Source organism: Limulus polyphemus, unplaced genomic scaffold (genome assembly GCF_000517525.1).
Source record: "Limulus polyphemus unplaced genomic scaffold, Limulus_polyphemus-2.1.2 Scaffold1398, whole genome shotgun sequence".
NCBI lineage: Eukaryota > Metazoa > Arthropoda > Merostomata > Xiphosura > Limulidae > Limulus > Limulus polyphemus.
The window spans coordinates 154,268-167,436 of NW_013667008.1; the positions used below are offsets into that span (position 1 = coordinate 154,268).

Consider the following 13,169-nt stretch of genomic DNA (forward strand, 5'->3'; position numbering starts at 1 on the left):
AGGTCATCAAGGAGTTCCCATAACAGTGGCTAACACCTAGGAAAGTGGCATTGTTGGGTGTGTGCCAAGAGGTGGAGCTAGTCAATGTTAAGGCAAGAAATACACCTATAAAGAAAGGGCATCCAATCCAAGAACATTTAACTAACCTCTTTAAGAAGAGTATCATCCATTTGTCATCATCACAGGCTTTTCAGGTTAGGGAACAGAACAGATAATTTTTGCAGGTTGAAGTTTTTCTACTTTAATATATATATGACAAAAATATAAAGCTTAAATATCAAGGCTTCAGTAGATTAGATAGTTTATTGAAATACCTGAAAATCCCAAGAAAATGTGCTGAACAAATCAAACACTGTAGGAAGTAATATTTATATAAAACTAAATTGTCCTCAATAGTAAATAAATTGAAATACTATGGTGAATTTGATAACAGAGCCTTAGCATACTGGATTAGTCCTGATTTTAAATTTATTGAATAGGATGAATATGAAAAACTCTCAGTCGAATGTTCCCAGTTTGCTGCAGCTCTTCTGGATCAGTGTCGTGATACAAAAGAAGTTAAAACTATTCTACGTCAGAAAGAAGGATGTATTGATTCAAGACCTCACCCATTCCCACGCCTTAACCATGCTATTTACTTGAAGCAAAAACAAGTAAGTGAAGTTGGACACCTTGCTATTAAAAAGTATGACATCAGTATATTGAATACATAACAGTATAGTTGCAGTAGAGAATTTAGATGTGTGTGTGTATAAACAGCTAAAAAACGTTTGTATTTCTTTTAGCTGAAGATTTATTACACTGTTTATTTTACAAACTGGGTTTTATTTAATTTCAATACTATTGCATGCATTAAGTAACATATATATCTAAGTGGACAAAATGTCAAGAAATACACATATGTGAAACACTTTGAATATTAGTTATGTAATTTGAATTTCTGTTTTTCCTTATTACTGCTTATCTTAAATTTAAATCTATCTGCCACAAACCACATTGATTTTCATAATGGAGTGATTCTGCTTTTCTTAATCTTAAATTTTTGTCCTTGTATGAGATTTATTTCTGATTCAAATTTTATCTGATTTGATGATGCTTGATTTTCAACAATACTGACATACCAAAACAAATCAAATCCCAAATTATATGATTTTCAATAATGCTTGCATGTCAAAACAAGTCAAGTCCCAAATTATATGATCTTCAATCATAACTAGGCTTATTAAAATATAGAATATTATTTGGCTTAACAGCATAAACAAAAAAACATTTCCAGAAACTGAATTAGGTTGTTACTTAATTCTATAATTTTTTTTTACCAAATTCATCCATATTATTTTTACTAAAGGAGTACTACTATATTTGCCTGTTAAAAATGATATATTTTCAAAGTTATTGGTATGTTTTTTTTTCTATTACGTAAGCATCGACCCAAACATTTTAAAAAGATTGTTTACATGTGTATGATTTGTAAGTGTGTTCTTGCTACATTGTTGTTTAAATGGTTCCAAACAGTCGGGGAAGTTGGTAGAAGTCAATGAATTTTATATTTTGGGTTTCTGGCCTGGGAAGCATTAGGGTATTTCAGTTTTATACACACAAATGGGAAAAGTCAGTGAATTTAATGTGATTCAGCATTGCTTCTAGGATTTTGTTGTGAAAACCTAAATTACCATTAGTGCCAAAAAATCACATAAGTGTTAATTCTGGCCCATTTATCATGTTAATATGTGTGTTTTACACCTAAATGTTGTTTACTATTAATTGTCATAGAGTCTGAAAGCAGCCTTAATGGATTACAGTTATAAATGTGGGAAACCTGGCCATTACAGCTAAGACTGAGAAATCAACAGTTGTTTTAATACAAAAAGGAGACAATGCCCTAACAATGATTCTTCTAGTTCAACCAGATTAATGGAACAGTGAAGAGCTAATATCAGATATCAGGAAAACGGAATGAGAATATTCCATCTGCCCCAAATGAGATAAGAAGTTCACTATTTAAAAAACCAGTTCATATGTTTATTGATGGGAAGCTTCACAGTATATTTATAGACTGTTTCTACAGCTAAAATAGTACAACCCTACGAATCATAAAATTTAAGTTAAGTCTGTATGTAGTGGAATAACTACAAAATATGGGCCCTCCCTGTATGAAAAGTAATTGTTTTTTCTACATTTATTTCCCTATGATTGTTCCCTTTTGGCTCAGACACCCCTGCATACTTACACCACTGTCTGTATGGGATATTGCAAAATGTAAAACTGTACAGTACTTCTACGTTAGAGAACGTCAGATGTAGTCACCTTTGATGTAAGATGTAGAAAGTCTGATGTCAAATCCTTGCATAAGGGGAGCTTACCACCTCACTTACAAGAACTGGATGGTCAGAGCTGTGAAGATCTTATACATGACAATGGTAAAGATCATATGACTTGCTCATGGAATATCAAGATACTTTCTCCAGTAGACCTCATGACTTAAGCCACACAAATATAATTTCTCATGAAATTGATACTGGAGATACAGCCCCAATACATCAGTTAGCCAGATGACTTCCATTTGTAAAATAGGCTAAGACTATCAAAGAGATCCAAGCCATGAAGAAACAAGGAGAAATAGAACTGATTACAAATCTTGGGCATCATTTATTGTAATTGTGAAGAAGGATGGATCCACAAAGTTCTAAACTATCCTGAATGTCATACTCATCTAGTTGGATGACATAATTTCATATGTAAGATCTTTGATGATGCTTATGATTGGATAAAAGAAGTCCTGGATTGGTTGAGGAAATAAAACCTTAAACTAAATCCCAGGAAATCTGAGTTATTCTATCAACAAGCAAGTTTCCTAGGGCACATAGTCAGCAGAGAGGGAGTGTCTCTGTAAAGCCATCTAAGATTTAATCTGTTGGGCATTGGCTAGCACTAAATAATTTGCATGAGATAAAGAATTCCTGGGACTGTGCTCTTACTGTCATCATTTTATAAAATCATTTTTAGGTGATGATGCCTTTACTGGTGAAACCATGGTCATAATAAATTATGTATTTATGAAATGTACAATTGTCTTGTTTTTACTCAATTCCATACTAACTCTTTGAAGATCCATTCATTTTAGGTACAGACACTAGTGATTTTGCAGTAGGACCAGTGTTACCACAATCACAGTGTTGAAAAGAACATTTGACTGCCTACTGTAGCAAGAAAGAAGGTATTGTACCACTTGAAAAGAGCTACTAAGTGTTGTTTGAACCTTAAGTTATTTTCGTCAAAAGATTACACTTTGGACAAATAAACACACTACTGAAGTGGCTTGTGAATTTTTGCAATCCAGAAGACTAGATAACAAATTGGCTTCAGAAGTACAACTTTAACATTGTATATCGCCCTGGATGGAATCATGGAAGTTCTGATGTATTGTCCCAAAGATAGTGTGTTAATGAAGAATGTAAACACTGTGAAAAGAGGGAAGCAAAAGATAACAGGGATGACTAACCTAAAGTACAACAGAATATTGCCCAAGATGTGACAACTCATCTGAAAGATGCCCAAGCAAAAGATACAAGCCTCAAACTAATCATTCAATGGCTCAAGAATAGTGCAGAAAGGCCCTCGTGGCAAAGAGTCATTTCATATAGTCCAAAGATAAACATATACTGGGCATAGTGATTCATTATTTTTAAAAGAGATCTTGTTATGTTGAAAATGAGAAAATAACAGTGAAGAGGGACTACAATTGGTACTCTCTAAGTTCTGAGGAATTCCATCATCTCCACAATCTCCAATTGGTTGGATACTTAGGTATTAAGGAGTAAGAGAATTATTCTTTTGTGTTAGGTGCTGGGGATCTGTAAAAAATGGTGTAAAATGTATGAACTGTGCTGTGACCAAAATAGTCTATAAAAGAAGCAGGATGGGCAACTACAGCAGTATTGTGTTGGAGCACTACTTGAGAGAGTTGCTATCAATGTGCTTGGTCCTCTGCCATAGAGTAACATTAGGAATAGATACCTCATGGTTGTGAAGGACTATTTCACCAAATGGCCAAGACATGTGCTGTTACTAACCAGGAAGCAAAAACCCTTGCAAAGAAACTCATCAGAAAATTTGTTTCAAAATTTAGCATGTCTATCCCTTTCCCTGTTGTAGGTCATTTAATGGTTTTTATGGATATGCTTATTTCATTACTTAACCAAGTAGGTATGAGTGAAGAATATACTTTTAGTATTATTGAAAAGTAGTGGAATGAAGATTTTTAGCAACTACAATTCCTTGGTTTACATTTTCTCTTGAGCTAAAGTAACGTAACCCATTATCATTTCCATGCACTTAGAACATCACATGTGATGCTCACATAAAGCTCTCTTCTACTCTGATACGTTGAATTAAAACAACCAATTCCTATTACCATGTTCACAAGCATCAGCTGCATATCCCATATGATACTCAGACACTTTAGCATTATGAATTGCATGTGTGCACAGGACAGAGATAGGGCAATGGAACATCATTCAGATCAGAAATGGAACTTTGAATCAGTCTTGATTGCATAAGTATGGCAGATTCTTTGTTTTAAAAAGACCAGTACAACAGCCCTTCATCCATTTTCTGATGGCATGATGAAGAGATATAATCAAAGAGTTAATTTATGTTGATAACAAACAAAACATTTGGAATCAAAATCTTTCATTACTACTTATCAATTATTGAACATAAAACTACAGGCAAGGCACTATCGTCACTGATGTTTGGAGAGAATTTAAAGAGCCATTGACCCTCTGTAATCACATTTGGAGGATAGTCACTTAGCAGTGTCTAACACAGAATATGCCAAGAGACTAAGGAACACCATTGAGGTTATACATGACTTTACATGGGAAAACTCAAATCAGATAAATATAAAATTTGCTATGATGTTAATACTTATTAGACTGGATTCTATTGAGGTGACATGGTATTTTCTTTACAATTCACACCACAAGAAAGAACAAACTCCAAACTTAAGTAGATGTTGGGAAGGGCCACATGATGTGCTGAAAAGAATTAATGATATGGCTTACAGAATCCAGAGAGACAGACAATCAAAGCTAAAAGTCATTTACCATGATCATCTTTTACGTCAGTGAGAGAAGCTCCAGGTGGGTAACTCTAGCAAAGAATATGTCAGTGAAAATTCAACCTGTTGAGGAGCCGAAGGCTCCTGTCAAGATCATTTACAGATGATCAACAATGATAGAGCCACCAATGGATTCACTTGATCATCTGCCTTGGGAGAATTCCCCAAACGACAAAGCAACAAGTGACAACATAAGCCTCAGACAACTATTAAAACAACTTGACAAAAGGACAGTTCAGTGTTGTGTATATTTTTGTATTAAATATATTCAAGGGACTTCATAGTCCAGGAAGTGGGCAGTGACATAAGCCTGAATGTTGTAATTTATACGTTTGCTAGAGGAAGCTGCTGATAATGATGATTATATAATTGTCAAGAAGGATTTGTTTGTGTGTGGAAGTCGGGGTAAATTTTAAATACAAGAATCAGTGAAACATTAAAAAATGAGAAGTCAATGAGTATTCAGTGACTGATCAAGATCATGTTAGTAATGAGATGTACTGGGGATATTCATTCACTTGATCAATTAGCCATGGAATTGTACAAGTCTTGAATTTGTAAGTTAGTTAAAATACCATTAGTAAGGATTTTCTGTTGAAATGTTATTTGTGAACTAGGCCTACAACATATTATTACGATAGCGCAAGTCACGTGACACTGGGAGCATGCGTGCTGGAGTTTCTGGAAGGATCATGAATTTTCCTGTTCAAAGCACTCCCTTTTTTAGTATATAAGCCTGCCGTGAAAAATCAGCATGATTGAAGAGATATTCAGATAGATTGAAGAGATAGATAATTGAGTCAAGCAAGCAGTAGGCATCATAAGTAAAGTGTGTGAATTGCTGTGATTTATAGCGTGTGTTATAAGGTTGTTAAGTGTAACGTGACTGTGGAAATTTGTATCGAGAAAGAATAAACTAGTTTTAATCAAGAAAGGACCTGAATCGTTGAAGTTTCTCGGAAAGAATTTCTACGGAAATTAACAAACAAGCAGATACATAACAAATTGGTGTCAGAAGTGGGATCAAAGAGAAAAAAAAGATGGAAATAAAAAGTGGCAAAGCAAAGTACGACTTAGCAGATTTGATGGCAGCAATACAAAAACAGCAAAAGAAACAAGAAGAACGAGAAAATAAACAAGAAAAGAGGCTACAGCAGTGGCAACTGGAACAAGAAAGGAAACAAGAAGAGAGATTACAGCAGTGGTTGGAGGAAAAAGAAAATAAACAAGAATAACAAGAAAAGAGACTACAGCAGTGGTTGGAAGAGAAAGAAAATAAACAAGAAGAGAGACTACAGCAGTGGTTGGAGGGAAAAGAAAATAAACAAGAAAAGAGACTACAGCGGTGCCAAAAAAACCAGCACCAGTGGCAACTGGAACAAGAAATGAAACAAGAAGAACGAGAAAAGAAACAGGAAAAAAAATTTCCAACAGTTGAGAGAGAGTCAGCATACACAAATGGAAAAGTTTAGTAAATTTCAAATTAAATACATTAATCGATGATTTACTGTCTTTTACAGAATGAGGATATATTAGCCATGGAACTGGTGAATCTGTGACTGAGTGGTGTGGTTTGTATACAACTCCCAGGCTTACACCAACCTTACTAATCCAACCCCAACTCTGGTCAAAGACACCCAAGACAAGCTGAGAGAGATTGTAGGTGCTGGCAATTGATGTCATCCATCAACAGGAGTGATCTCACGACCAGGTGAGACAGCAGGCATTAATTTGTGAAGTAAAGGAATCCTGGAACAGTGGTGGGTTTCTCTAAGCCGGAAGCTATGCTGCAGAAATAGTCATAGATCACAGAGGAGACTAAGATAGAGTAGAGCTAAAGGACAAACTACTAAGCATGAGTTATCATTCTGCAACTCTAGAGCAAAGGGCCTACCATTCATCACAATGTTTGGGTCCCTGAGAGCTTATACAATATTGTGTCCATGATATTGAAAACATCTTGGTCAGTTGATGATCGAAAGCCATGAAGGGGAGTATCTGGCCATAACCACACCTCCCCAGGAGTGAAGCAAAACAAATGAATCTGGTGACATTCATAGATGCAATGAAGGAGTATTTGGTCCATTTTCTGAAGCCAGAAATGTCTAGACTCTGGAACAAGCTATAAAATGCCTGGTTCTGAGTTTAGAAGGTCTAGTCCTAGAACCTATCAAACACTTGAATCAGGAGCAACTCATTATTGAGTTGCACCAGAGGTTTGACTCTGTGGAAAATAGAGCAATCCTTGGTCCAATTCAGGATGAATTGCTTATATGGATGAGCTTCACCCTTTGCATGATAAGACTTACCTTGCATGTTTATGAAAAGGTTACCCAGTGAGATGATGCAGCATCACATAGTTGTAAGATATCTTCTCTCTCAGTACCTATTGTGATGTAGTATGAAGTTGTAACTTCAAGTCATTTATATGAGAGGAAGAAACGTGTAGCTAAAGTTCTAGTGACTTTACATGGGACATATGTCCTACCCAGGAAACCCTGTCATGTCAGGTACAAGTTCAGCTGAGGGTCAACCAACCAGCCACACATCCTAGCACTGCAATCCAATCACATTAGTATTCATTGAATGAGCAGGGCCATCCCAGTCCTCCCAAGCCACTGATGACTTTGCCAGAAAGTCATCCTGAGGAAGGAGTGAAACGTCTATTTTGCATGTAAAACGTCGGGTCACCTTCAGATGAAATGCCCATACCTTACTGAGCAGCAAGGTAGGCAAAGCTATCAGTTTCAACCAATGGTGCAACAAGTACAGGAGAACTAATAGCAGGCAGTGGGTACTGTTAATACAGCTCCAGGAAACTAGAAGGGCCCAATATGGGAATGACCACCAACTTGGAGGAGTGCAAAAATCAATTTGCATCAATAAATGTTGTGATCAACCCAACTGTCTTGGAGCTAGGTAGGTCTTGGTAAGTGCCTGTTGGAATAAATGGACAAGAGACAGAGTTCCTAATTGATAAAGGAGTGGCCAAAACAGTGGTAGATCTCATGTTATATCAGGTGCTCTGAGCAAAACCACCACTTGGGCCAGTCAATATGAACCTAATTTTGACAAATGAAGATAAATGAGACGTGAATGTAGAGATCATGCTCTGTCTAGAAGATTTTGGTTACAGAAGGAAGGTATTCAAAACACAGAAATAAACCAAAAAATCTCCATCTATCCATCACAACCTTTCAATGTGATTATTCTGAAATCTATGTATTTGAAATTGATGAACTATGCTGCTAAAGAATCTCATTTTCTTTCAAAAGAAAGCTATATGATTAAGTTGATGGTGTTGCTATGGGCTCGAGATTGACACCATCTTTAGCCAGTTTATTTGTGTTTTCAAGAAAGACAATACCTAGAAAAATGTCCACAATAGTTTAAACTTCTATTATCAGAGGTAAGTTGATAACTCCTTCACTGTTTTTAAGAATTCTGATCAAGCTTCCCAATTTCTTCACTTTTTGAAAAGTAGACATAGTTAGCATGAAGTTCAGCAGTATCATAAACTTTCCTTTCTAGACACTTTAATTAATAATAATATTGGTCAATTTAAATGTGGAATGTATCATAAGAAAATATGTAAAGGCTTGTATTTCAACTTTGCAAGTTTCATTCCAAATATTTTAAAGAAAATTTAGATAAAATATTATTTCATCATGCATATAAAATATGTAGTATAAATGAAGTCTTACATAAAAATTTAACAATATCAAGAAGTTCTTGTGTAACAATGGTTATCCAGTTGTTTTTTGTTTTTTTGTAATATAGAAAATACTTCATAATTACTTAAATAAGACTAATGTTAGTATGGCATGTACAGTTGAAGTGACAAAATATATTTTTGCCATAAGTCTATCCTATATGAAAAAATATTATTTGATCATAAAGTACTGGTTGAAAAATGTCATTTGATGGGTGTATCTACAGATGCAGGTAATATGTGTGTGTGTTTAAACCTGTTTGTTACCTACAGTTTTTCTTTAGGTTTAAGGACAGAACCTCTGTATAAGAGAGCTTTCCCACGCATGAACTGAAGCAAGAGATTGACTAAGTAAATTCTGCTTTCAAGTTAAAGGTTTAATAAACTTCCTAACAGCAAAAAAAAAAGACTCCTGAAAAATTATTTCATTATTTATTTAAAGTCAAAAAAAGTTTTATAGATACATTTTGTCTTATAAATTAATGCAACATGAAATAACATTACTGCTGAGGAGTTAATATAAAAAAATTTCCAACCACATAATATACTAGGACTTGAGCAGCACTTTTGAGATTGATAACATGTAGTAGTAGGAAATATTTTAAGACCAATGGTACTTAATATGAGATAATTATAATAGTTATATGGAAAAAAGAGAAACTAATTTCAGACTGGTATGGCAAGACTTAATTTTTACATATTGATTTATTTAACTAACATATATTATCACACTAGCTATACTCTGTATATCACAGATGTGTATATATACTGTATATTGCTGCTATCAAAGAACAAAGTCAATATTATCAGTTCTTGATTCTTGTCAAAAGTAAGCTATGTATATATATATCTCAGACTAAAACTGACTTTTAAGATAATGAAGCTAATTCTATGTAACATAATAATGTCATAGATAATTACACAAAAGCTATCCTCTAGAGTTACTAAAATGCATTGATTCTTCAATTATGATACCCTCTCTGTTAATGATATGTTCAGTCAGTATTTAAAACAATCTAATTTTACAAGCATTTTATAATTATTTGTATTTGTGAGATATTTAGAGTTTTGTTTAAGTTTTTGTCTTCTTTTGTTTTTAGTTTGTGACACATCCAAATTGTCAGCAAGTAATACGCTCTGTTTGGGTTGGAGAGTTATCAGACTGGTGGAGCTGGTCAACTACAAGACGAACCAGGCACATTCTTACTCATGCCTTAATAGCTCCATTCCTTGTTCTGTTTTATGTGTTATTTAAAACTGAAACTTTAAAAAAGCCTCTACGGGTACCTTTGAATCGATTCATTTATTCTGTTGTGTTCTACGTTTACTTTCTGATGTTTTTGATTGCTTCACTGTACAATGAAATACATGATCTTCTTCATCCAGTGAGATGGTCAGAAGTGGCTGTAGGCTTTTGGGTTGTAGGATATGCACTAGAGCTAGTTTGTAGCGTATACTATCAGAAACCAAAAGTGTTTTTTAGGTCTTTCTGGACAGTCTATGATGTGATCACATTTAGTTTCTTTCTCATTGCTGAAGCATTGTGGTTTGGATTATATATTATGTCTAAGGTGGACAAAACAGCTGTATACTTAACTCGTGAGCAGTGGAGCCCATTCCATTGTTTCTTAATTGCAGAGGGTCTTTATGCACTAGGAACGCTGTTTGCTTTCTGTAGGCTTTTGTTTTGGTACGAAGCTCATACAAAACTTGGACCTTTGAGTGTTTCTCTCCGATACATGATATATGATGTTTTAAAATTCTTGCTGATAATTCTTGTTATTCTGTTTTCTTTTGTTATTGCTATAAATTCCATATACAGGAATTACAAAGAAAACATCTTATATTTAGAAAATGGTCGGAAGAAACATCAACCTGAATCATTTAGCACGTAAGTTTTCTGCATATTAGTTTCACTACAGTGGATATAAACAATTAACTAAGGAATGGACATATTTTGAGTAATCTATAATATTGCTTTTTATTGAACGATATTCATATTTTGAAACAATGGCTCAAAAGTTATCTAATATATTATAAATGTGTTTGCTGATTGATAATGTGTTTTGGTCATATGAGATATATTTTTAAGTCTGTAGGCAATTCATTATGATACTAGATGTATAAATGTACACCCTACCTGAGTTAAAGAGTTCTTATAAAATAAAATTGTATTCAATAAACATTATACCCATTTTATCCCCCTTTAAGAAAACATCTGTCAAGTTTAAAATGACCATCAAAGCCCAATTTTTGCCCCTAATTTCAAAATGGTTATAATAAGTTTGAAATATTTTAACTTTCATTCAATTTATCTTAAATTCATTGAATTGTTCCACACTATTTCCAAATATATTACCATTGGCATTGTTTTTGAAATAATTTCAACTACTTTGTTGGTGATAAACATATATTCACCAACTTCTATAGGTCGACTATTGTACTTCTAACTAAAAAAACCTGCTCAGACTTGAGTTTCTCATGATACACAGATGGAATTTTCGAGAGTGTTTGGTGACACAAGCGTAGGTATTACACTAGTGAGCAAGGCAAGTAGGCCTATTACATTCATGACTTGATGTGACTGACAGTTTGTCTTTATAATAAAACTGGGACGTTTTTTGAATTCCAAAAACTTTTCTCAGGACTGTCCCAGCAATCCAGGATATCTGGTCACCCTATTCAAATTATACACTGTTTAAATAACAGAGTGATGAACAGTTTCTCTATTAACTTGACAGATGAATCTGTAATTATCAGACATGTGCTAAGGTGAAAAAATTGAGCTTTTTCTTTATGAATCAAATAATATAATTACTTTCTAAGTATTTATGCTAAAAAAGTTCTAAAATATATTGTTACGTCTCTGGTTGTTAGTTAATTACTCATAAAAATTCTTTCTGAAGAACTTCAGCGATACAAGTCCTTTGTCACAATAAAACTAGTTTATTCTTTCTCAATTCAACTTTGCAATACACTTAATTTCCACAGTCCCTTTAACTTAAACACACGCTATAATTTTCAACAAACGATTCACGCACTATACTTACTACCGTGCTTGACTCAATTGTCCACCCATATCTTCAATCTCTCTGTTTGCTATTCAATTGTTGATGTCACTTTATTTGTTTGACTCAATTGTCCATCTATATCGTCAGTCTCTCTGTCTGCTATTCAATTGTTGCTGTCACTTTATTTGCCGGCTTATATACTATAAGAGCGCCATTCTAGCAACCGCTAGGATGTTCAACAAGTTCCTAGATCTTTCCAGATACTCATTATGTGTTACCAGCGTAACGTGACCTCCGTTGTCGTAACACTGCCCTTTCCTTAGTATTGTTTCTCCCGAACAATAGCCACTTAAATTAAACCAATAGATAATTAACAATAACTTAATTAAATGTACAGAATTTACAAATATAAAATTAAAATTCAACAAAGTCTTTTAATTTTATGGGACATATTTTCTTCCATACTGGTCTCTGTCTCGTTGGCTTCCACTTCACGTAAAGTTCATCTGCTCCATCAGGAAATGTCCTATTGTCAGTAATATTCACATTGGAGGTAGTAACTTCATCAAGGGCTTCACTGTTTCCTTTCTCAAAACCGAGTAGAGTTTCTTCTTCAACAATGGCTTTTCCAGGTGATACATCTTCAGTGGCGTCTTTTGTTAAATTGTTCATTTCGTCCCAACTGAAATGTCCTGGACCGTGATAACGCCAAAGCCTGTTGGCATGCACAACCTTTGGCTTACCTCGTCGACCACATTTGATTCGGAAAGTCACGTCTGAGAGACGATCCACTATTTCATATGGACCTTCCCATGGAGAAGACAACTTAGGAGACTTCCCTTTGGTCTTCCTGGGATTATACAACCATGTCTCCTGGTTCAAAGCTGACTTCAGTAGATCTCTTATTATAACATAGCTTCATAGAATCAGCAGACGTTTTCAAGTTTGAACGCACATGATGGTGAATATCATCCATCCTTTCCGATAACACTTTCACAAACTCTGACACATTTTCAGGCAACTCTTCATAAGGTGGGCATCCTGTTAACAGATCCACTGGCAACAGAAGTTCCTGACCAAACATCAACTTTGCTGGAGTGTATCCAGTGGCTTCAGGCTCTGCTGTCCTATAGGCCATCAACAGTGGAGGGAGTAAGACATCCCAGTCATCTTGGCGACTATTACAAAACCTTGTCAATTCTTGTCCCAGTGTCCAGTTGTACTTTTATTCCATCCCATCAGACTGTGGGTGAAGTGGCATTGTTCTGGCCTATTGTATGCCAAATAAATTGCAGCATTCATGGAAAACAGCTGATTCAAAGTT

The 13,169-nt window shown here is 34.8% G+C and overlaps 1 protein-coding gene across 1 annotated transcript in view; it reads left to right on the forward strand.

Moving 5' to 3' along the window:
• Positions 1 to 13,169, forward strand: part of LOC106463404 (short transient receptor potential channel 3-like) — a 107,656-nt gene that overhangs the window by 59,122 nt on the left and 35,365 nt on the right. The window contains exons 6-7 of the mRNA XM_013923425.2: positions 480 to 653; positions 9,935 to 10,725. Of these exons, the coding sequence (XP_013778879.1) occupies positions 480 to 653; positions 9,935 to 10,725 (965 nt within the window). The remainder of the gene's footprint in view (positions 1 to 479; positions 654 to 9,934; positions 10,726 to 13,169) is intronic.